We start from the raw sequence: 25,902 nt of genomic DNA, 5'->3' as shown, positions 1-25,902 counted from the left end.
TTCTTGTTATTCTAGTTATTTGAAAATGATTTGCTACATATCTTGTGACTGTATATATTTAAATATCAGCTGTAATAGTTGGCAGCAATAAAGCAAAATTAACAGTGAAATATTATCAAAGAGCGAGAATGGCAACATTTGAAAGCCTGCTCCACTTACGTTTAGCCTAAGTGATGTGCTCATAAAAGGGCATCCTGCATCTGTGGGCTTCTCACTGGAGACAGCGTGTGTTTGAGAAGAACTTGACAGTCCCCCGTGGCAGCCAGGAACCACCCAAGAGGACAGAACTGGGACCTAGGGTCAACTGTAGCAATGTTGGAGTTTAATCTTTTTTTTTTTTTTTTTTGCGGTACGTGGGCCCCTCACCGTTGTGGCCTCTCCCATTGCGGAGCACTGGATCCGGACATGCAGGCTCAGTGGCCATGGCTCACGGGCCCAGCCGCTCCATGGCATATGGGATCTTCCCGGACCGGGGCATGAACCCGTGTCCCCTGCATCGGCAGGCGGACTCTCAACCACTGCGCCACCGGGGAAGCCCGGAGTTTAATCTTATAAAACAAAATAGCGGTAACTCCCTGGCAGGCGGGTAGTGGTCCTCAACCAATTGTGTGCCTAAGAGTCTTGGTACCTGAAAGCAGGCCTACGGTTCTGGTTTCATTCGGTCCATCACTGTGGATCCCTGAGCCTGGTCTGAGTTAGAGGATGCCCACACTGGAGCAGTCAGAGCATCCCCATCTCAGGCCTGAGAAATAGAAATGCCGCAGAGACCTTTACAAATCACCCGAAAAGGATGAGAGGAGATGCTGTTTCCAAGCAGACTTGTACTGCCGATGACTTTGTGCAGGAAACTGCTTTTGATTTTGGAATGATGTCTGCCTTTGCCAACTCAGAAAGTGTAGGCAGGGCCCCGTGAAAACACTCACGGTGATGGGTTTCCAAAAAGGGAGGGGCTACCTGGGAACCTTAACCTTAGTATTAATTAGTAGTTTATTCCAAGTTCTTTCTCTTGCATTTGGTCTGATAAATGTGCTAACAAGAGATGCTGGGCCAAGACGGTGTCTATAAACATGCAGACAGCCCTGCAAGCGTGAATGCTGGAGCGGCTGGTGTGCAGGCTGCCTGCGGCCCTGGAGGTGGGGAGAAGAGTGAGGTGTGGTCCCAGCTCCACAGGACGGGCACTGGAGTGAGAGTCCATGCTTGGCAGCAAGCTACAGGTACAGGACTTTGCCGGCAAGGCCAAGTGATTGCTCTTATTTGACTTACAAGTAACTCGGTGCCGTGTTCTTCAATTCTTTCTCAAATCACCATTAAACAGGGATCACTTATGTCTGCTTGGCGTTTGTCTGGGGCTCTGACAGCCCTTCCTGGAATGTTTCTCTTGTAGCCTTTGAGAGCCGTGATATTTCAGCATCCCCTTTAATCCTACTCACATCTTTATGATGTAATATAGTGTGTGCATTAAAAATGACTTGAATTTTTTAAATTGAAGTACCGTTGATTTACAATATCGTGTACATTTCAGGTGTACAGCACAGTGATTCAGTTATATATATATTTTTTCAGATTCTTTTCCCTTATAGATTATTACATCATATTGAGTAGAGTTCCCAGTGCTGTACAGTAGGTCCTTGTTGGTTATCTATTTTATATACAGTAGTATGTATACGTTAATCCCAATCTCCTAATTTATCCCGTCCCCCCACTTTCCCCTCTGGTAATCATAGATTGTTTTCTATGTCTGTGAGCCTATTTCTGTTTTATAAATAAGTTCATTTCTATCATTTGTTTTTAGATTCCTCATCGAAGTGACATCATATGTTTTTCTCTGTCTGACTTGCTTCACTTAGTATGACAATCTCTAGGTCCATCCATGTTGCTGCAAATGGCATTTTTTCATTCTTTTTTTATGGCTGAGCAATATTCCACAGTATACATCTTTTAAATAAGAATGTATTTTGTCCTGAGATCACGCAATATATGAGTTACAGGTGGCTGTTAAATAGTCAGACCGTTAAGGCCCTTCCACACCTGAGGTAAGGAATGGCCACAGGCTGTTGGGGAGCAAGTGGCGAAATTATGCTAGGGTGTCCGCTGGGGACCTCCCAGGGTGCTGCTAGGCTTAGCTCTTGGACCCCTTTCCACTCTTGAAGCCACATTTCAGAGTGCTGTGCTGTGCTGATGAGTGAACTGGGAAATTGCCCCACCATATTTTGCTGGTCTGATTGCCTTTCAGCTTGTTTCCAGGCTTGTGACCCCTCTTGGCTGAGAAATTACCCATTGCTGCAATACAGTTATTGGCCTTTCTCTCCTGTATCATTTCATAAGCATATCCTAGCATGAACAAGATACTCTGAGTTCTTAAGGCTTAGGTCTCTGTTAAAAAATCAGCACATTTATTTCTCACTTGTTTCTCCTTCCTCAGCCACATCAGTCATTGGTCAGCATCCTATGGAGACTCTGAGAAGGGCAGGCAAGGCCCAGTAGGTGACAGCTGTCCCCATTAGGCATTGGGTTTCTGACCTCTGGTGTCTGTAGGAGAGGTGTCCATGGCATCCCAGACACAGGAACGTACGTACTTACCTGCCACTCAGAAGAAGACTTTTCAAACTGTAGGTAACACAGAACTGGGTGGCATAGCGGCTGACACGTGAAATTTGTACAGAGCTTGGTTGTCTGTCATGCAGGGCTGCAGAACTTAAACATGAATGAATGAATTTAGGTTGAAAAATTTTGCATGCGTATCGCAGCCTAGGTGAGACCAGATTCTATTGTAGTTCATGTGAGATGGAGCTGAAGATTTTAGTTGGTTGCAAGGTCAACATTCTGAGAGATCTGCATTGTTTCTGTCTACTTCTCTGAGCACTGGTCCTTCCTAGACTCATTCGGTTTTGCTGTGATATAATCAGGTCAATACTGGGAGGAGTTGTTGGTGGCCACGGTTCAGGGCTGGGGGTGGGTGACTCTCACCTCTAAGGTGGGGGCTTTGTTTCCCACCCAAAAGCTGACTGAGCATCTCTAAGTTTACAGATGGACTCATATCTGGGTGAGAGGTGGCCATCCCAACCCTAAGACCCTGTAATTTTGCATTGGAAAAAATAGAGCACTTTCTCCAAAAAGCCAGAAGGAGACACTTAACCCTTTGAGTTGTGGAGCTTGCTGTCTCTGTCCAGCCTTGAGTAGCCACAGGTGGCCTTCATCTGGATAATGACATCAACCAGAATCATCTTCTGCAAGTGGCCATATGTTCTGTCACCCTCATCTCATCATCCAGGCTGAAAAGAGGCCTGCTTTCTCCTGGAGGATTGGAGAATTACCTGTCCTCTGCAGTTTCTCCGGGAAATTTGAACATTTATGCTGAAGACAATCAGAATACAAAAAGAAGGATGCGACCATTTAAAAATAATTTTAATAATCTGTGTCAGCTCTGTGTATTGGGGGTGTTCCCTGGAATGCTGACTCAAGGTTTCTGTGGTTGACCACTGAGGCTGGGCTTTGTGTGGACTGAGCAGGAGAGACTTGCCATGTGCCTTGCCTGTTCCTGGTTGACCAGATGTCCGGGTTTCACTGCTGTAGCATCACTGGGCACATGGGCCACTTGGCTGATGGCTGGGCCAAAGCATGACCCTTCTGCACTGTGGCAGGGCTTGGCTCCCCTTCTGTACTTCCAAGCCTGTGGCTTCTGTGGAAGCAATAAGTACTTTGTTCCATGGTTGTGTGTGTGTGTGTGTGTGTGTGTGTGTGTGTGTGCACAGCTGTGCATGGCATGCACACACATGCATAGAAGTGCCTCTCTAGGGAAATGCCAACTGCCAACTTTTTAAATGGAAAGAAAGGAATGTGAGAAGGTCTAAAGTAAATGATGACTTTTGTATCCGTATCCCAGACGTTCCAAGGAAAACAGTGAAACACATTTGTCAGAGACTCACATCTGTGAACCAGCAAATCCACCAAACACCCTAGAAACAAGAAAAATCGGTTGATTCACTCATTTCAGAAAATGGACCAGCCAGTTAAAAATTTACTCATAGGAGAGACCTTCAAGATGGCAGAGGAGTAAGACAAGGACATCACCTTCCTTCACACAAATACATCAGAAATACATCTACATGCGGAACAACTCCTACAGAACACCTACTGAACGCTGGCAGAAGACCTCAGGCCTCCCAAAAGCTGTGTGGCTGACAGGGCCTTGGTGCTCCGGCTGGGTAACAGGCCTGTGCCTCTGAGGTGGGAGAGGCGAGTTCAGTACATTGGTCCACCAGAGACCTCCCAGCTCCATGTAATATCAAACAGTGAAAGCTCTCCTAGAGATCTCCATATCAATGCTAAGATGCAGCTTGACTCAACGACCAGCAAGCTACAGTGCTGGACACCCTATGCCAAACAACTAGCAAGGCAGGACCAAAACCCCACCCATTAGCAGAGAGGCTGCCTAAAATCATAATAAGGTCACAGGCACCCCAAAACACACCACCAGACATGGTCCTGCCCACCAGAAAGACAAGATCCAGCCTCATCCACCAGAATACAGGCACCAGTCCCCTCCACGAGGAAGCCTACACAACCCACTGAACCAACCTTAGCCACTGGGGGCAGACACCAAAAAACAATGGGAACTACGAACCTGCAGTCTGTGAAAAGGAGACCCCAAACACAGTAAGTTAAGCAAAATGAGAAGATAGAGAAACACACAGCAGATGAAGGAGCAAGGTAAAAACCCACCAGACAAAATAAATGAAGAGGAAATAGGCAGGCTACATGAAAAAGAATTCAGAGTAATGATAGTAAAGATGATCCAAAATCTTGGAAATAGAATGGAGAAAATACAAGACATGTTTAACAAGGACCTAGAAGAACTAAAGATGAAACAAACAATGATGAACAGCATGATAAATGAAATTAAAAATTCTCTAGAAGGAATCAATAGCAGAATAACTGAGGCAGAAGAACGGATAAGTAACCTGGAAGATAAAATAGTGGAAATAACTACCACAGAGCAGAATAAACAAAAAAGAATGAAAAGAAGTGAGGACAGTCTCAGAAACCTCTGGGACACCATTAAACACACCAACATTCGAATTATAGGGGTCCCAGAACAAGAAGAGAAAAAGAAAGGGACTGAGAAAATATTTGAAGAGATTATAGTTGAAAATTTCCCTAATATGGGAAAGGAAATAGTCAAGTCCAGGAAGCACAGACAGTCCCATACAGGATAAATCCAAGGAGAAACATGCCAAGATACATATTAATCAAACTAACAAAAATAAAATATGAAGAAAAAATATTAAAAGTAGCAAGGGAAAAACAACAAATAACACACAAGGGAATCCCCATAAGGTTAACAGCTGATCTTTCAGCAGAAACTCTGCAAGCCAGAAGGGAGTGGCAAGACATATTTAAAGTGATGAAACAGAGAAACCTACAACGAAGATTACCCAGCAAGGGCCTCATTCAGATTTGACGGAGAAATTAAAACCTTTACAGACAAGCAAAAGCTAAGAGAATGCTTTTACATTCTACAGCAAATGCTAAAGGAACTTCTTTCAGCAGGAAAAACAAGAGGAGGAAAAGACCTACAATAACAAACCCAAAACAATTAAGAAAATGGGAATAGGAACATACATATCGATAATTACCTTAAATGTCAACGGATTGAATGCTCCCACCAAAAGACATAGACTGGCTGAATGGATACAAAAACAAGACCCATATATATGCTGTCTACAAGAGACCCACTTCTGACCTAGGGACACATACACACTGAAAGTGAGGGGATGGAAAAAGAGATTCCATGCAAATGGAAATCAAAAGAAAGCTGGAGTAGCAATTCTCATATCAGACAAAATAGACTTTAAAATAAAGGCTATTACAAGAGACAAAGAAAGACACTACATAATGATCAAGGGATTAACCCAAGAAGAAGATATAACAATTGTAAATATTTATGTAACCAACATAGGAGCACCTCAATACATAAGGCAAATGCAAACAACCATAAAAGGGGAAATCGACAGTAACACAATCACAGTAGGGGACTTTAACACCCCACTTTCACCAATGGACAGATCATCCAAAATGAAAATAAATAAGGAAACAAGCTTTAAATGATACATTAAACAAGATGGACTTCATTGATATTTATAGGGCATTCCATCCAAAAATAATAGACTACACTTTCTTCTCAAGTGCCCATGGAACATTCTCCAGGATAGATCAAATCTGGGGTCACAAATCAAGCCTTGGTAAATTTAAGAAAATTGAAATTGTATCAAGTATCTTTTCCAACCACAATGCTATGAGACTAGATATCAATTACAGGAAAAAATCTGTAAAAAATACAGACACATGGAGGCTAAACAATACACTATTAAATAACCAAGAGATCACTGAAGAAATCAAAAAGGAAATAAAAAATATCTAGAAACAAGTGACATTGAAATCACGATGACCCAAATCCTATGGGATTCAGCAAAGGCAGTTCTAAGAGGGAAGTTTATAGCAATACAATCCTACCTCAAGAAACAAGAAACATCTCAAAGAAACAACGTAACCTTACACCTAAAGCAATGAGAGAAAGAGGAACAAAAAAACCCAAAGTTAGCAGAAGGAAAGAAATCATAAAGTACAGATCAGAAATAAATGAAAAAGAAATGAAGGAAACAATAGCAAAGATCAGTAAAACTAAAAGCTGGTTCTTTGAAAAGATAAACAAAATTGATAAACCATTAGCCAGACTCATCAAGAAAAAAGGGAGAACATTCAATTCAATAGAATTAGAAATGAAAAAGGAGAAGTAACAATGGACACTGCAGTAATACAAAGGATCATGAGAGATTACTAAAAGCAACTATATGCCAATAAAATGGACAACCTGGAAGAAATGGACAAATTCTTAGAAAAGCACAACCTTCCGAGACTGAACTGGGAAGAAATAGAAAATATAAACAAACCAATCACAAGCACTGAAATTGAGGCTGTGATTAAAAATCTTCCAACAAACAAAAGCCCGGAACTAGTGGCTTCACAGACAAAGTCTATCAAATATTTAGAGAAGAGTTAAAACCTATCCTTCTGAAACTCTTCCAAAATATAGCAGAAGGAGGAATGCTCCCAAACTCATTCTACAAGGCCACCATCACACTGAGACCAAAACCAGACAAAGATGTCACAAAGAAAGGAAACTACAGGCCAATATCACTGATGAACATAGATGCAAAAGTCCTTAACAAAATACTAGCAAACAGAATCCAACAGCACGTTAAAAGGTTATACACCATGATCAAGTGTGGTTTATCCCAGGAATGCAAGGATTCTTCAATATATGCAAATCAAACAATGTGATACACCATATTAACAAATTGAAGGAGAAAAAGCATATGATCATCTCAATAGATGCAGAAAAAGCTTTTGAAAAAATTCAACGCCGAGTTATGATAAAAACCCTCCAGAAAATAGGCATAGAGGGAACATACCTCAACATAATAAAGGCCATATATGACAGACCCACAGCCAACTTCGTTCTCAATGGTGAAAAACTGAAGCCATTTCCACAAAGATCAGGAACAAGACAAGGTTGCTCACTCTCACCACTATTATTCAACATACTTTTGGAAGTTGTAGCCACAGCAGTCGGAGAAGAAAAAGAAATAAAAGGAATCCAAATCAGAAAAGAAGAAGTAAAGCTGTCACTGTTTGCAGATGACATGATACTATACATAGAGAATCCTAAAGACACTAACAGAAAACTGCTAGAGCTAATCAATGAATTTGGTAAAGTAGCAGGATACAAAATTAATGCACAGAAATCTCTTGCATTCCTATACACTAATGATGAAAAATCTGAAAGAGAAATTAAGGAAACCCTCCCATTTACCACTGCAACAAAAAGAATAAAATACCTAGGAATCAACCTACCTAAGGACAGAAAAGACCTGTATGTGAAAAACTTCAAGACATTGATGAAAGAAATTAAAGATGATACAAACAGATGGAGAGATATACCATGTTATTGGATTGGAAAAATCAACATTGCGAAATGATAATACCACCCAAAGTAATTTACAGATTCAATGCAAACCCTATCACACTACCAATGGCATTTTTCACAGAACTATAAGAAAAAGTTCACAATTTGTATGGAAACACAAAAGATCCCGTATAGCCAAAGCAATCTTGAGAAATAAAAATGGACCTGGAGGAATCAGGCTCCCTGACTTCAGACTATACTACAGAGCTACAGTAATCAAGACAGTATGGTACTGGCACAAAAACAGAAATATAGATCAATGGAACAGGATAGAAAGCCCAGAGATAAATCTATGCACATATGGTCACCTTATTTTTGATAAAGGAGGCAAGAATATACAATGGAGAAAAGACAGCCTCTTCAATAAGTGGTGCTGGGAAAACTGGACAGCTACATGTAAAAGAATGAAATAAGAACACTCCCTGACACCATACACAGAAATAAATTCAAAATGGATTAAAGACCTAAATGTAAGGCTAGACACTAGAAAACTCTTAGAGGAAAACATAGGCAGAACACTCTATGAAATAAATCACAGCAAGATCCTTTTTGACCCAGATCCTAGACGAATGGAAGTAAAAACAAAAATAAACAAATGGGACCTAATGAAACTTAAAAGCGTCTGCACAGCAAAGGAAACCATAACATAAACAAGACCAAAAGACAACCCTCAGAATGGGAGAAAATATTTGCAAATGAAGCAACTGACAAAGGATTAATCTCCAAAATTTACAAGCAGCTCATGCAGCTCAATATCAAAAAACACAAACAGCCCAATCCAAACATGGGCAGAAGACCTAAATAGACATTTCTCCAAAGAAGATGTACAGATTGCCAACAAACACATGAAAGGATGCTCAACATCACTTATCATTAGAGAAATGCAATCAAAACTACAGTGAGGTATCACCTCACACCAGTCAGAATGGGCATCATCAAAAAATCTACAAACAGTGCTTCCCTGGTGGCACAGTGGTTGAGAGTCTGCCTGCCTATGCAGGGGACACGGGTTCACGCCCTGGTCCGGGAAGATCCCACATGCCGCAGAGCGGCTGGGCCCGTGAGCCATGGCTGCTGAGCCTGCGCGTCTGGAGCCTGTGCTCCGCGACAGGAGAGGCCACAACAGTGAGAGGCCCGTGTACTGAAAAAAAAAAATCTACAAACAATAAATGCTGGAGAGGGTGTGGAGAACAGGGAACCCTCTTGCACTGTTGGTGGGAATGTTAATTGGTACAGCCACTATGGAGAACAGTATAGAGTTTCCTTAAAAAACTAAAAATAGAGCTATCATATGACCCAGCAATCCCATTACCTGGCAGGTACCCAGAGAAAACCGTAAATCAAAAAGAATCATGTACCACAATATTCACTGCAGCTCTATTTACAATATCCAAGACATGGAAGCAACCTAAGTGTCCATTGACAGATGAATGGATAAAGAAGATGTGGCACATATACAAAATGGAATATTACTCAGCCATAAAAAGAAACAAAATTGAGTTATTTGTAGTGAGGTGGATGGACCTAGAGTCTGTCATACAGAGTGAAGTAAGTCAGAAAGAGAAAAACAAATAGCATATGCTAACATATATATGGAATCTAAAAAAGAAAAAATGGTTCTGAAAAACCTAGGGGCAGGACAGAAATAAAGACGCAGACGTAGAGAATGGACTTGAGGACACGGGGAGTGGGAAGGGTAAGCTGGGACGAAGTGAGAGAGTGGCATGGACATATATACACTACCAAATGTAAAATCGATAGCTAGTGGGAAGCAGTCGCATAGCACAGGGAGATCAGCTCGGTGCTTTGTGACCACCTAGAGGGGTGGGATAGGGAGGGTGGGAGGGAGGCACAAGAGGGGGGAGATATGGGGATATATGTATCCGTATAGCTGATTCACCTCTATACAGCAGAAACTGACACACCATTGTAAAGCAATTATACTCCAATAATGATGTTAAATATATATATATATTTACTCATAAAGTGAGAGCTAAAACGTAGCCAGAGTGTGTGAGGGGATTGCCTATGGGATGAGATCCTTACTGGAACATGGGACTTTTGAAGGAAGTAGGATTCGGGAAGGAGCCCGCAGCCTGGACACACCAGCTTGTGACCCTGAAGAGGGGAAGGTGCCAGGGGAGCTGCCTGTGACTGACATTAGTGGGGGGAATTGTCCCCCGCCCATGGTGGGTGCCTGTTCGATAAGGCGGGATGGCCAGCCGTGCGCAGCCCCGGCCAGGGGACCTGGCACGGGGAAAGTAAGGCTTGTCTTAGGCAGTTGGAAAATAATCCAAAAACAGAGGCTGAGGTTTCTGTGTTAAAATCAGAAATGAGGGCTTGAGTATTTACGTGATAATAAATAGATTTTTAATTATATTATTATATAATACATTATTATATATTAGTGTATTATATTAGTATATATTACATTATATATGTTGATATGTATTATATATTATAGCATATTATATAATATATAATATGCTACTATATATATTATAATATAATAATACATTATATATCATATATGTGTGTGAGTGTGTGTACATATTCACACAACACGCACTCACACCCTGAATGGGGGATGGGGTGCCGTCGGTTGGAGACCCACTGGAGCTATGGTTCCCTGCAGGACGGGGTGCCGCGGGCAGTCCTGGCGGGAGCTCCAGTCACCCAGGGCGTCCTCTGCTGGGTTCTGGAAAGCCCACTCTCCGCACTCACCCCTTGGCCTCCTGTAGGCCTGTTCCTGAGGCATTGCTAGGGGAGCAGATCCCAGGCAGCTGTGGGCCAGAACCAAAGAGGGCATTTGGGGAGGACGGCAGGACTCCCGGGGAGGATGCTCTTTAGAGCCGGGGTGCTGCTGGGGGCCCGAGAGGAGAGAGGCTGAACACAGCCTCACAGGTGACAGTCTCCGGCCTCAGAAGCAGCTGCATCTGAGAGAGAAGAGGAAAGGCAGTGGGGCTCCGGCAGGCAGGTCAGGAGGGTACGTCCACTTGGGAAGAGCACCCATACTTTTGCTTAAAGCTGGTGGAGTTGCCCCTTCGCATCCAGCTGGGGAGACTGATGCTAACAGGGGCCCAAGGCGGAGTCTGAGTCCTGAGAGAAGAAAAGAGAAGGGAAGGGGACTCTCTCCGTTCCCTTCTGGGCCCCCCATCACTCTTGCTGCCCTCCCCTCTGCCCCGCCCCACACGGCCCAGGATAGAGAGAGGCAGCCGTGCCCACTGGCCTGTAAGCCCCTAGGTGAGGTGGCCCCAGAGGCAGGGCTGCCGCAGGCTGCGGTTGGGACTCAGCTCTGAGTGGGACGGCCTTTCTCCTCCCCTTCCGAGTACCTCTTGCTGTCAGGCCTGGACAGAAGGCCTGCCCTGCTGGTTTATTGAACAGGCATCCCGCTAGCTCCCCACATGCCACCAGAAAGAGGAGAACATTGCACCTCTCCCAGGATTGCAAACATAGCAACAGGGAGATCGGCTTCCCACTTTCCTGATGCGTTGTAGCAACCATGGTCAGTAACTGTTGTGGTGGTCCAGTTTTCCTCCTTGCTTGTTCGCCTGGGACTGGAAAGATTGGACGGAATCCCTCGGATGTCCCTTGGTGTCCCCGCTCTGTTACCTGCTTTCGGGTGGGAAAACCTGCATCTCCCTCTCACGGCCCCTCTTCTAACCCTGCTCTTCGCTGGACCTCTGGGCTGGCTCCACCCCTGCAGTTCCCCTGCAGTCACCATTTTCCTTCCCCTCGTTTTATTTCCAGCAAGTGTTAATGTCTTAAAGGGAGAATGCAGAGTGGGCACAGGTCAGAAGAACTGCAGAATCTTGTCCCTAAAAATCAGGCTCACAGGCAAGCATGGCGCTCCATGAGCAGGTCACAGGAAAACCTGAAGAAACCTGCAAGGTTTTACATGTGAACATCACAGGTGACCTGGGGCCTGTGTGTGCGCTGAGGTCCCCTCTCTGGGGCCAGGCTGGCATGCACTGGATCAGCTGTGTGTCTTGTGGGGCAGTGGAGCCTCAGAGAGGGGTCGGGGTGGGGTGCTTTGTTAGTTAATAGTAAAGTTGCAAAATTTATGAATGATTTACTTAAAACAGAAGGAGGCTGTTCAAGGTTCCCCTGGAAAAACATTGTCCTTCACTTCCTAATACGCTTTTCTGAGGGAAAGTGTGAGGGGCAGAGATCTTGTACAGATGCTCCCTGTGGAGGTTTCTCATGCACGGGAACCCCTGCCACCATGGGGCTGGGGACCAGAAATGAATGTCGGAGGCTGATGCTCTAAGGTCTGTCCTGAGGGAGAAGGAAAAATGAGCCACCTCTGCCCCAGGCAGCGGGAGTGGTGTGATGCTTTCGGGGAGGAATCTGCAGCAGTGGCTCTTCACCTTGACTTTCAAAGCAGACGCCTAACAGCCAGCGAGCCCATGGAAGGACGCCCAGGTCGTGATGAGCTAGAAATATGCAAACCCAAACCTCAGTGAGATGCCGCTTCGCACCCGCTAAGATGGCTATCAATTTTACAAAAGGAAAAATAACAAATAAGTGTTGGCGAGGACATGGAGAAATTGGAACCTTCCTTCATTGCTAGTGGAAAGGTAAAACGGTGCAGCTGCCGGGGAGAGTGAAGCGTAGACCCGGCAAGTCTGCTCCTAGGTGCCCACAAAACTCGAGGGCAGAGTTTCCAGCCAACACCTCTAGGCAGATGTTCACAGCAGCTCTGGTCACAAAAGCCAAAAGGCGAAAACAACCCGCGTGTCGTCCCCAGATGAATGGGCGAACAGAATGTGGACTCTCCAGTGCGCGGAAGGGTTATTCAGCCATGAGGAGAAAGGATGCTCTGACACAGGCTGAGTACGGAGGAACCTTGAAATCTTCACGCTGAGTGAAAGAAGCCAGGCCTGGAAACCGTGTGTTGTTTGACTCCGTTCATGTGAAGGAACCAGGACAGTCCATCCAGAGTCAGAAAGCAGATGGGTGGTTGCCACGGGAGATGGGATGAGCAGTGGCTGCTGAATGGACCGAGGGTTTCCTTTTAGGGGGATGAGAAGTTCCAGAACTAGATGGTGGTGGCTGGACAACACGGGGAAGGTACTTCATGCCTCTGAACTGTACACTTTAAAATGGTTAAAATGGTAAATCATATCTTACACGTATTTTGACACAATAATTTTTCTTTTAAAAGAAAAACAGCAGATGCCTGGTCCCATCCCAGAGTTTCTGCTGAAGTTGGTCTGGGGTGTGGCTGGCCTTTCCCATCTTTAAAAGCTCCGGGGTGAGGGGGAGTCCTGATGTGTGACTAAGTTCTAGAACCTCTGATCCAGTGCCGGCCTGCCTGGCTCTTCCACTGTCTGGATGTGGCCCCAGGCACCCGCTCTCTCTGCCTCAGTTTCCTTCCCTGTGAAAGGGGGTCCTGCGATTACCTACCTCAGAGAGCTGTCCCATGATCAGATGGGTTGACGTGTGGAGGCTCAAGACCCCCTCACGTATCTGTCGTTCTGCCTGAGTCTGGGGATGAGACCCCCTTCTTCACCGGCAGCGCTGGTTCTCTGCTCTCAGCCAGTGTCCACTCAGACTCCCTTCTGGAAGGGGGGACCACCCTTCTCTGTTTGTCCAGGACAATCTTCAAAATGCTTTTGCCCTGGGCTTCCCTGGTTGTCCAGTGGTTAAAACTTCACCTTCCAATGCGCGGGGTGCGGGTTCAGTCCCTGGTCAGGGAGCTGATATCCCACATGCCTCGTGGTCGAAAAACCAAAACTTACAAAACAGAAGCAATATTGTAACAAATTCAATAAAGACTTTAAAACTGGTCCACATCAAAAACATCTTTGAAAGAAAGAAGGCTGTTGCCCCATGTTCTTTCCAGTTGGGCCTTTTTCCTGGGCCATGTGGATACGGGTCCCACTTTGGATACTGAAATTTGTGATTGCTGTTCTACGGCACGATGCCTGTAGATAGCAAAGGATGATGGATGTCTTTGCAGGTGAGAGGGGGCGCTTGGACAGTGGAGGGCTGGACTCCTCAACTGAGAGACGATTGAGTCACACGTACGCTTCCTGCTTCTTAAAAAACCCTCCTCTTTTACTTGAAGATGAATTTGCCGGATTCCTCCACCTAACGACTCGGTTACCTAGAGTTAGGGAGATGCCTTCCTGATCTGATCCACGAGTTAGAAATCATCTGGTTTCTGGCCGAGAGATTCGTTCTCAGTTTAGTTTTGTTTCTATATGGGGATGAGGCGTCTTTCCCGTCAGCCCTGAAACCCAGCCAGTACCAACCGGCAGCCAGGCCCTCATTGCCTCCCCTCATCCAGCCCAGGTATCCGTGAAATGCACAGGAGCCGCTTGACATGCGAGACCTGATGCCCTTTGGAGGAATCCATTGATCTCCACTGTGGCTGTGTAGGAAATCTCACTCCTGATGCATTTTAGTAAACCACTTATAGATCAATATTCAAAACCTGCTACTGTACAGATTTTGGGAAATTTCGCACATTTTAAAGGGAAGCCTTTGTTATTAAGGTTTTATTGTTCGTGTGAATTAGCACCATCTCCCCCCGCTGCCACCAAAATTGTGCTTAATTGAGTTTGCCTCCTTTGAAGTCTCACCTAGAGCCACAGCAAGCCAGCACACACACACACACATGTGTGGAGCCCTGACCCCCCTCATTCTTCTGCTCCCACGCGTCATACTCACCACCCCTGACTCACCATCCCGCCACCTCCCTCAGAGTTCTTCCTCTCCTCTCCCCCTCCACACCCCCCGTGGAGCCTGCACACTGGCCCCTGGGGCCGCTGCGCCCTCCCCGGCAGGATCATGGCCTTCCTGGGGCTGGGCATCACGTGTTCTCCATCTCTGAATCACACCAAGACTTGTCTCCTTTTCATTCACAAGCTTTTCAGAAATGTCTGGCTTTCTAAAATGGTCCTGGTGAAAGTGGCCCGTTATGAATAATCCGCATATCCCAAGCATTCCCATCTTCGCTAACAGGTTTTGGTTTTCAGGAGGTCCTCCAGCAGAAGGTTCGGACTAATCCAGCTCACCTTCAGTTTCTCCCCTGAGTTTTGTTACAAGAAAGATACTACCAGTTGGATGCCCTGGCACGCTTACATTTTCCTGTAAGTTCAGGAAAAATCCTGCCAGTGGAGAAACGATCTGAAATTGTTCTGATGCTCGTAACCGTCAGAGAGCTTCTACGACACAGTATTTTGTTGGCCAGATAGCTTCTGCAACTTATCTTCTGTAGAAATGTGTTTCCTCAGGCATCCTCTCGAAGCACTTGGCACAGAGAATGGCCTTTTCCCACTCACGTCGCAGAGCAGAAACTAGATTCCGAAGTTCCGTTTCTCTGCCCATCATGGGGATTCGTTCTCACGAAGCTGGTGGGCTTCAGCCTCTTGGTTTGCCCTTACCTCTGAATTGATGCCAGATTTCCAGGGCGTGGGAAGACTTGGTGTCCTCTGGCCGAGGGATGCAGCCATGGGTGTGTCCATCAGGAAGGCTGTTCTCCTAGGATAAGAAAAAGCAGGCAGAGCACACCCTTGAGGAAGGGAACTTTGCCTGGCCCAGTGTCCAGGATGGTGCCAGCAGCCGTGGGATGGGAGCGATGTTCTCTGGGCTGCTCTGCCCAGCGGATCCCTGTGAGTGTGGGCGGTCCATCCATGCCATCTGGTTTCTGTCGTGTGGTCCTGCCTTAGATCCCTGCCAAAACCTGGGTCCGAAGAAAAGGCGACGTGGGTAACAGGTCTGACTGCAACTTCTCTCCCACTTGATTCTTTGACCAAGAAGAAAGAAAGGAAGGAAGGAAGAAAGGGAAGGAAGGAAGGCAGGAAGGAAGGATGGAAGGAAGGAAAGAGAGAGGGAGGGAGGAAGGAAGGGAGAAAAGGAAGAAAGGGAGGGAGGAGGGAAGGGAGGGAGGGAGAGGGGGAAGAAGAAAGGAAGGAAGGAAAGAAAAAGAAATGAAAGAAAGAAAGGAAAAAGCAAAGCTGTATGAAATCCTTTGAGAGGGGGCCAGTGTGGTGGAAGGAGAGGGGGGATGCAGGTCAGCTTGGGAACTGACTAGTTGAATCCCATCCCCGGGGCTCAGGCATCCTGAGGAGCTCAGTTCATTTCCTTGGGCCTCAGTTTTTCTCACTGTTAAAAGTCTAAAGCCATCCTGAAAGCATCTGGTCTAATTCAGAAGCATCTGATGCTGAAAGGATTGTTGATGGTTATTTTAGACTGTACTTACTGTAACCAAAATATTTCCCTCAATATTTAGACCAAAACCTCTACCTGAATTCCTCACCAACCACGTCAAAAGGTCCACTTGATCATGTGATGGGTTCTCACAAGATAGTCTTTTTTTTTGCCAGAATGAACAGTTTTGAGAAATGGGAACAAAATAACTCTTCGTCCTTATGTTTTTTTGGAATCCATGTAAACAGAAAGGTTTCAAGTACAGCATTGACCCATTTGTCTCCGGAAGCATATTCTAGCCAGTGTTCACAGCTGCCTTACTGTCTATAGGGACAGATGACTCCCCTTCGGCTGTGACGTGGGTGCTGGTAGAGCCGCCTGGTGCAGACAACATCAGGACCTCCAGCAGAGGACACGCACGGGGCAGCTGGGCTCCTGTGGAAAGAGTGATACCCACCTTGGGCACACTCGGTGTCCTGCCTGGTACTGATCTCTGATCGGTTACAAGCCAATGATAAAGGAGAGAAGCTGCTCTTTGCGGTGCCTGTGCACCCCAGAATCATTCTAGGGAGACCCAGGGCTCCCAGAGCTTTCCCTGGGGTTGTAAGGAGCTGTAACAGCTGTGCCCTCTGCCTGTAGTGCTGGCCCCGCAGAGACCACTGTGCCTGCAGTGACGCTCCCAATGGGTTAGAGTCAGAGCTAATTCCAAAGGCCAAGCCCACGGTCACCCACCCAGCCCACTTCCCAGCTCAGCTCCTTGGGAAGCCCCCCGGGTCTGTGCATCTCCCCACAGAGAAGCTCAGGTCGTTTGTGTCAATGAAAACATTCTTGCTGCCGTAACAATGGGTGTTGCAACCATCAAGCCATCACATTACAGCTGCCCTGACGGTGAGCCCTGAGGGAACTCAGGACGGAAACAGGATGCCTGCCATCACGCCATCAGCCACTGCAGCCACCAACCCCCACCCCCCCGCCCCCTGCACTGAAGGTGCACCCTGAGGGGATTCAGGATGAGAAAGCATAGGACACTGGCCCCAGATAGCTGAGGTGCACATCAAAGGGGTGGTTTCAGTGAGCCCAGACTCTTGCATCTTCCCATACATTGATAAGAGCTAAATTCCTTAACTTGAGATGTCTGGTTTTCTTTCATTAACAGTAATCTTTTGATGTTCTGGCTACCTGGTCTTTTTTGCAAAAACTCCTATACATCCTGGTTCCCCCCTTGCCTCTTCGGAGCAGTCCCTCAGAGCAATCCGAGAGGCTGCATCCCGGGTTTAAGTCCTCAGTTTTGTCCACTGAATATAACATAATTCTCAACTTTTAGGTTGTGCATTTTTTTTCAGTCGACATTTGCAAAGTGGCTGTGGTGACAACCAGCTAGAAGGAGATCGGGACTTGCTGAGAGAATGAGTGCATCTCAAATGGAAACAATCAATTATACATTTTTTCATTTAAAATTTGAGATCTCTGGCAAGATCAACCGTCCCAGGTGATGTTGGTCTCTTCTCAGGCTGACACCCAGATCCTGAAATTGTTTCCTAGCTCTCCACTCCCAGCTGTGTGTGTGAGATGGGATCAAGTTATCATTTTATACTGAATGTAATAAATGCCAGGGCTGTCAGCAGTGATACAGTTACACCGAGTTTAGTACTGTTTCCCATCCCGCCAGCCCTCCAGGGACAGCAGGGGAAGTGTACACCCCGCAGTCTGAAGTCCCACGAGCTCTGGGTGAAAAGGTTGGGTTTTCTTTTTCCCCTTTTCATTATCCATTGCTTTTTCTTAATGATTTATTGGGCTTCACTCGCAGGAGAAAAACTCCTGAGAAAATCTGGTGTGACTGTGAGAGCCAGAATCTGTGGATTTTGTTGCCAACCTTTGTAGAAAGGCATGACTTACTTCCCTACCAGAAAAGGACTTGATATTAAAAAAATGTTATTGACCAGTTTGGACAGGAGCAGGAAGTGAGATCCCTCCCTCAGGTAAGCCGTGGTCTGTCCCCCATGGAACTTGGCCACTCTGTAGCGGGAGAGAACCCTGAAACTGGAATAGGAGATCATGGACTGGGCTGTCTGGACACCAGGCTACATGGACCACACTCTTGGTTTACCATTTTGTTTCATGTTGGTGTGAATGAGCATCTTAAAGGACATCCGATACTTAACAGTGTTTTCATCCAAATTATTCTGTGGGTTTTTTTCTACATTCTGTGTACAAATTCCAGGAGTGGGAAACGAAGGAAACAGGAGTCAAACCACAAATATTCTCTGGGCAGCCGAAATGTTTTGGCTTCCCGTGGGTTGAAGGTTGAGAAACACTCTTGTGTTTCAGCATTGAGAGGGGCTGGTGAACCAAGGTCCAGGGGACCCTGACATTGGAGGGGTAGGGGGCAGGGATAGGGGTGGGGAGAGATGTTTGTGTGTTCTCTAGAGCATTTTTGGCTAAAAAACCTCTTGTGTCAAAACTCACTTCTGTTCCAGAGACACAGATAATGGATCGAGTGCAGCCCATCACCCGGGATAACAGGTGTCAGGACTTGCAGGGGGACCTGGATGGGTGGCTCTGGGGTCCAGTTTTCTGCTGCCCAAGGCCATCTCACTGTGGCCCTGATGAGGTCATTCTTACCAAAAATACTTATCAGAAGAGAAGGAAACCACATAGGTGGGACATCTCTAATGTGACAGAAACATGCTAGGTGCTGACCACAACTTTGAAATAAATGGAATGCCCCCAATTTTAAAGATGGAGACATTCCTGCCTGTGTATGCATGGTGGGTGCTGGGTCAGCCCCTCACCTCAAGAAGGAGTTGACAATCTCAGATGTCACAGTGCTCTAAGGGCTGCAGGATGACAGAGGTAGAACCTGAAATAGATACAAAGTGGATGAGCTGTGAAGTGCTTTTAAGGGAATGTCCTCACAGAGCTGGGAAAATGCTCAGGGCACTTAAAGGACTGAGGTGAGTTCAGAGTGGTGCAGAGGGGTCCGCCAGGCTTGCATAATTGTGGTGAGGACTGAAGCAAGTGGGATTGGAAGTTCCCAGTCTAGACAGGGTTGAGGGAGGAAAATCAATTAGTATCAGAGGTGTAAAATGCATTGTCGCAAACAGCTTGTTTATGGGATGCCACATGGGCCCAGGCACACTCCAGAGATGCAGGCAGTGGGTGGAATTCTCCGCTGTATTTCACAAGTTTTAACAAACCTCCATGGCATGAGTTTGTACCCCCTTGAATGTGGGGCGGCGTTTGAGCAATCCAGCCACCCAGTGCAACACTTCCCCAGCTCCAGACTTGGACCAGTCAAGCCCTTGCTCTGGTTTGCTTCATTTGCTTCATTTTATCATGTGGACCCTGCATCTCTGAGTGAATTTAAGTTCTTGTGTCTCCTTGCATGTTCATGGTTGCTATGGAGGTAGAAGTAAGGCAGAGAAAAGTATTTAAGAGTTCATTTTGCATTGGCTTATTTGCTTAGTAACGAGTCTAATGTCTGCAGAACTCAAGGATTGGGAGAAACATTGACATTTTTTCTTTACATTTTTTCTATGGGAGCCTCGGCAGGGGTTGATGGGTTTTCTGGGTGTTGGGCTATTTCCTGTGGATCCCTCCCCTATTCCTTATGGGGATTCTGCATTTGATGAGCAGGGCATTTGATGGTCAGTGTCGCACAAGGAAGCATGAATTGGCATAAAAAGCAACCTTCAGGGATTGGGTTTTCCTTTGATATTAATATTTAAGTACAAGAAAATCTGAGTCTCATGGATAAAGAAGAAGTGACACATATATACAATGGAATATTACTCAGCCATAAAAAGAAACGAAATCGAGTTATTTGTAGTGAGGTGGATGGACCTAGAGTCTGTCATACAGAGTGAAGTAAGTCAGAAAGAGAAAAACAAATACCGTATGCTAACACATATATATGGGATCTAAAAAAAAAAATGGTTCTGAAGAACCTAGGGGCAGGACAGGAATAAAGATGCAGACCTACTAGAGAATGGACTTGAGGACGCAGGGAGGGGGGAGGGTAAGCTGGGACAAAGTGAGAGTGTGGCATGGACATATATACACTACGAAATGTAAAATCGATAGCTAGTGGGAAGCAGCCACATAGCACAGGGAGATCAGCTCGGTGTTTTGTGACCACCTAGAGGGGTGGGATAGGGAGGTTGGGAGGGAGACGCAAGAGGGAGGGGATATGGGAACATATGTATATGTATAGCTGATTTACTGTGTTATACAGCAGAAACTAACACACCATTGTAAAGCAATTATATTCCAATAATGATGTTAAAAAATAAATAAAAACCACCTACAAAAAAAAAAAAGAAGAAAATCTGAGTCTCAAAAATCTTCTCAGGAAACTGAGTGATAGTATAATTGGCAGAACAGAATAGACTTTGAGGCTGAGGGCAGGTAATGCGGGGCTGTTGCTGAATGCGATGAGTTTCCTGTCTGTATTTGTTTCCAATGTGGTGAACCAATGGTTCAGATGAAAGCTCACCCACAAGTTCATTGTGTGAAACGTGAGGGCAGGGTTGCCCACCCACTCATTTCTGCAAATGTGGACTCAAGGGCCCTCCGGTTACCAGGAGATGCTAGGAGCCAGGGACACAGCCACGGGTGCAGACGGGGAATAATTGCTGTCTTCATGGGCTCACATTTACATGATAACTATAAGAGCACATATCAGATGCTTCCTTTGTGCCTAGAACTCTCTAAGGCTCTTTCATCTGTCCTAACCCTTTCAGTTCTCACGATTTCTTTGTGATGGAGGTGCTGTTATTGACCTCAATTTTACAGGAGATAAACTGAGGCAGAGAGAAGTTAAGAAACCTGTCCAAGGTCACACAGCTTATCAGCGGCAAAGCCGGGAATTGAGTCCAGGCAGTGTGTCCCCCTCATCTGTGGGCTGACCACTACACTGCACTGGCATCGGTGTGGACTACACCGGGCTGGGCCTCCAGTGCTGGGGAGGGATGGGGCAGGGCAGAGGGCACAGCAGGGCAAGGGGTGGGCTCCGTTTCAGTTTTAGTTTGGAATTAGACGGCTATTCTCTAAACGCCCTTCCTGCAACTAACACTCATGTGATTCTATTAAGCAGGACCTAGGAGGAAAAACTGGAAAAATACCTATGTGCCTTTAGTCTACTCCCTGGATATAGACCTTGCTCCTTGGGAACAATTAATTAGTGTGTTAGGCTGAATTTATTTTCAGTTGATTAGGGATCAGTCATGAAGTACTGCATTCGGTGGTCACGTCAAGTCTTCACAGCAGGCTGTTTATACTACCCGGCCACTTGTTTGAAACTTCTCAAAGTTAGAAGAAACCTAAGCCCCTCCCTGGCAGCGGGTGAAATACTTCTCGAAATGGCAAAGACGGGCTTCTTCTCCAGCAGAAATATACTTCTTGATCGGTTCCTTCCTCTTTTCAGCATCTAAGTGCTCACTCTGATGACAGGTTAAACATTTAAGGAGGTTGATTCACCACTGCAGGTGGGTTGAGAATCTTGCATGATTCTAGCTGGTAAGAATTCCTCTTAGAGGTTTAAAAAGTCTGCTGTTTCCTTCATGATTAGGAAAATAAACCTCACCCCAGGAGGTGTGTCCTGCCATGGGGTCTGTGATCATTTTCCCAGGAGAGTGAAAATAAGAGTTTTGCTCCAGCCATTCAAGCTGCCCGTGGAAATGATGATGGGAGAAGTTCAGGTGGGTGGTGGGCGCTGGGCTTTGGTGTCTGAGCATTCGTATGCCGAGAAGCATCTCAGAGTGATGAGGTTTTATGTTTGCCTCTTCCCCCGACAGGGCTGCTTGACGACCCCAAACTCCCCGTCCGTGAATCCCCGTTCCACTACACTGGGTCCATCGCTCTCCCTTGGCAGCATCTCAGGGGTGTCGGTCAAGTCAGACCTGAAGAAGCGCCGAGCGCCTCCCCCTCCGTCCCTGTCCCGCGCGGAACCACCCGTGCAAGACAAGACGTCGGAAAAGGTAGGGAGAGGGCGCCGCTCGGGACCAGGGCCCCTGCTAAACGAACCCATGAATTCTCTGGAAGGTGTCTGTGCGCCCTGTCATCCTTCAAGCTTGTGGCTTTAGCAACGAGATGGTTCAGGGTGAAAAGTTAAGCTTTATTCAGAAGTCGAGGTGAGATGCTGCATCGCTTCATTTAGGGAAGATCGGAAACTATTTTTGTGCCTTCAGCCCTTAAAGGCTTAGGCTTGTTGATTAACGTTTATTTTATCTTTAGCTTTGAAATGTGGGGCACCATTGCTTAATGAGGAAATTGCAGGCACTGTAAGAAGTCTGGAGCGTGCATAAGATGGGGATGACACGTAATACAATATAGGTGCCCCAATAAACCGCGTTCACAGGACAGCTGAGAAGGTGTTTGCACGTGAAGTTGGTTTCTATGTGACATAACATCTATTTAGGGAGGCCTCGTATCTGGGGAGCCTTCAGAGCAGAGGAATGGCTTTGCACGTGACTGTCCCGTGGTGACCAGGCAGAGCCAGCGTCCCTAGCAGCTGGCCCCTTACTCTGGGCTTCTTCCTTCATCTGCCTGATGATTGGCCTTGAAACACTATTTGACATGCCAGGCCCTCATTTTCCAGAGGCCAGGACGCTCTCTGACAGTTTTTCTGGCTTAAAATGTGACACTGAAAAAAATTATTTGGGTGGGATGTGACAGGGATGACGCCCAAGGGTGGCCAGGACGGACGATGTGCTCTGGGTGCTTTTAGAAGCCAGACTCTCCTGGGCAGCAACAGGAGTGCTCCGCAGAGACCCTGAGATGCGGGTCAGCCTGCAGTGTAAGGAGAAGGACCCACTGTTCCTCACTGAGCTGAGATGGTTCCCAGCAACTTGCCTGGTAGCCTCCTGGCGGATACCACCCCACAACTAGGAACATCTATGTGGAGCCCCTTTAAGCCCAGCTCTCCTCCGGTAGGAGCTGACTCTCCTGACACTTTTCTCCTGCTGTGGTGTTGCTTGGCTGGCCCGTGTCTGCTTCATGGGGCCCATAGCATCACACCCTGCTGGGCTTGAGGCCCGGCCCTTTTGTGCTTATTCATAAACTGACTTTCCTTAAGATAACCTAGAAACCGTGTCTGTACCTTTCAGACGGGAGGCTTGGCCCCTGTATCGTGGTTAGCAGTCACGTTAGTGGCTCCGTGGCAGTGTGAGGTGGCATGACACCTCACTTCCTTTCCTTTCCGGCCTGGTCATCTGTCTGGCCGTGTATCTGTCTGGCCGTGTATCTGTCTGTTCATCGGTCACCTTTCTCAGTCCCTCCAGGGCTGTTCTTTATCCCTGGTCTAGAGACACCCCGGTTCCCATCTAACGGTCTCTCCATACCCAGTCCTCGCAGTCTGTCTGAAAAGCCTGTAATGCAACACATTTTACAAGAAAACTTTTGATTTTTATGTTTCTTAAACAGTTTCTAATAGTACTAATTTATTTTGAGTTTTCCATCATATTTTCACTGTCTTTTGATAAAAGAAATGTAGGCACAAACCAAACTGGCATTGTTTCGCTGTACACATGCCCAACTACACAGCGCAGACTCATGAACACAGAGCTGCTTCCCGTGGGGGTCTGCAGTGCGTTTCACCCCTTATTTGGTGGGGAGTTAGATTTTGAACTTTCTCATGACACAGGGCATCCTTACAGCATGTAGCAATTTTCAACCACCTACCTCTGGGGGCGTCTTGTTGCTTTTGATGGGGAGGGGTATTTCTTTAGTGGTGAAAAGTGTGAGTTCCAGTATCAGTATAATTTAAGCTTTATTTCAAAAGAATTGCATTTGCCTAATGTTATAGAATGTAGATGCTACACTGCATCGGTATTTTTTAAAATTTTATTGAAGTATAGTTGATTTACAATGTGGTGTTTAATTTCTGCTGTATAGCAATGACTCAGTTATATATATATATATATATATATGTATATTCTTTTTCATATTCATTTCCATTATGGTTTATCACAGGATATTGACTATAGTTCTCTGTGCTCTACAGTAGGCCCTTGTCGTATATCCATTCTATGTATAACAGTTTGCGTTTGCTCATCCCAAACTCCCCATCCATCCCTTCCTGACCCCCCACCCCCTTGGCAACCACAAGTCTGTTCTCTATGTCTGTGAATCTGGTTTTATTTTGTAGATAAGTTCATTTGTGTCCTATTTTAGATTCCACATATAAGTGATATCATATGGTATTTGTCTTTCTCTTTCTGACTTACTTTGCTTAGTATGACCGTCTCTAGGTCCATCCATGTTGCTGCAAATGGCATTATTTCATTCTTTTTTATAGCTGAGTAGTATTCCATTGTATATATGTACCACATCCTTATGTGTTCCTCTGTCGATGGACATTTAGGTTGCTTCCATGTCTCGGCTATTCTAAACAGTGCTGCAGTGAACGTTGGGGTGCATGTATCCTTTCGAAGCTTGTTTTTCTCCGGACATATGTCCCAAAGTGGGATTGCTGGATCATATGGTAGCTGCACCAATTTACACTCCCACCAACAGTGCAGGAGAGTTCCCCCCTTTTCTCTACACCTTCTCCAGCATTTATTGTTCGTAGACTTTTTAATGATGGCCATTCTGACCAGTGTGGGGTGATAGCTCATTGTAGTTTTGATTTGCATTTCTCTGATAATTAGAGATATTGAGCATCTTTTCATGTGCCTCTTGGCCATCTTTATGTCTTCTTTGGAGAAATGTCTATTTAGGTCTTCTGCCCATTTTTCGATTGGGTTGTTTGTTTTTTGGTATTGAATTGTAGGAGCTGTTCGTATATTTTAGAAATTAAGCCCTTGTCAGTCGCACCATTTGCAAATATTTTCTCTCAGTTCATAGGTTGTCTTCTCGTTTTGTTTATGGTGTCCTTTGCTGTGCTGCATCAGCACTTTAAAAATTCCTTCTATCCAGAGAAGTTACGTTTTTCAGATTTTTATGTGCTTTTCCAGAGTGGATAAAGTCGGCTTGAGTGGGAAAATGTATATTAAGTAGAGAATTGGGAATTCTGAATGAAAAATAAATAGTACCGTATACACTGCAGAATGAATAGAGCCCCCTCTGAGGCAATAAAAGCTTCTTTACTGAAATCCGTTTTATTTGGCACAGAATGAGTGGAGAAATTGACTCACAGCAACCATCTCCTTTCTTAAGAACATGAATGGCATATGGATTCGATTTAAGCATTTGCTATGACCGTGCTTTTTTTTTTTTTCCTTTCTAAATGAAAGGTATTTTGTTATTTACTAATTTCTGGGAAAGGAACCCAAAAATGTATTGTCGTCGTTGGGGAAGAACGTCAATTCCTTCTTCCTGAACTTCCTCCCATATAAAGATAAGATGTTTGTTTGGAAAGCCTTATTTATAGGCAACTGTTACTAACACGAATATCCTGAATCAGGAGGAAAGGATTATTTTCAAGGCCGTGACTAGTTTATAGGAAAATGGGAATGCTTAGATTTTCTTCTTTTAAAAGGCTTTTTTCTTATCAACTGGTATTAAAAATTCAGTACAGTAGCCCCTTCCTATCTGTGGGTTTCCCCATCCTCGGATTCAACCAATCATGGATCAAAAAGAGTCAGAAAAAAATAATCCCAGAAAATTTCAGAAAGCAAAACTTGAGTTTGCTGGCAACTATCTACATAGCATTTACATTGTATTAAGTATTATAAGTCACCTAGAGATGATTTAAAGTACACAGGAGAACACGGGTC

At 45.5% G+C, this 25,902-nt stretch overlaps 1 protein-coding gene across 11 annotated transcripts in view; it reads left to right on the top strand.

Annotated features, from left to right (window-relative positions):
• The window catches only part of COBL (cordon-bleu WH2 repeat protein), a 261,169-nt gene that overhangs the window by 128,799 nt on the left and 106,468 nt on the right, over positions 1-25,902 (top strand). For all 11 annotated transcript variants that reach the window (XM_019939458.3, XM_033862779.2, XM_019939453.3 and 8 more), the window contains one exon: positions 21,982-22,164. In XM_019939458.3, the coding sequence (XP_019795017.2) occupies positions 21,982-22,164 (183 nt within the window). The remainder of the gene's footprint in view (positions 1-21,981; positions 22,165-25,902) is intronic.

Source organism: Tursiops truncatus, chromosome 9 (assembly GCF_011762595.2).
Source record: "Tursiops truncatus isolate mTurTru1 chromosome 9, mTurTru1.mat.Y, whole genome shotgun sequence".
Lineage (NCBI taxonomy): Eukaryota > Metazoa > Chordata > Mammalia > Artiodactyla > Delphinidae > Tursiops > Tursiops truncatus.
The sequence above is the reverse complement of the archived record's forward strand: the minus strand, read 5'-3'. Positions and strand labels throughout refer to the sequence as shown.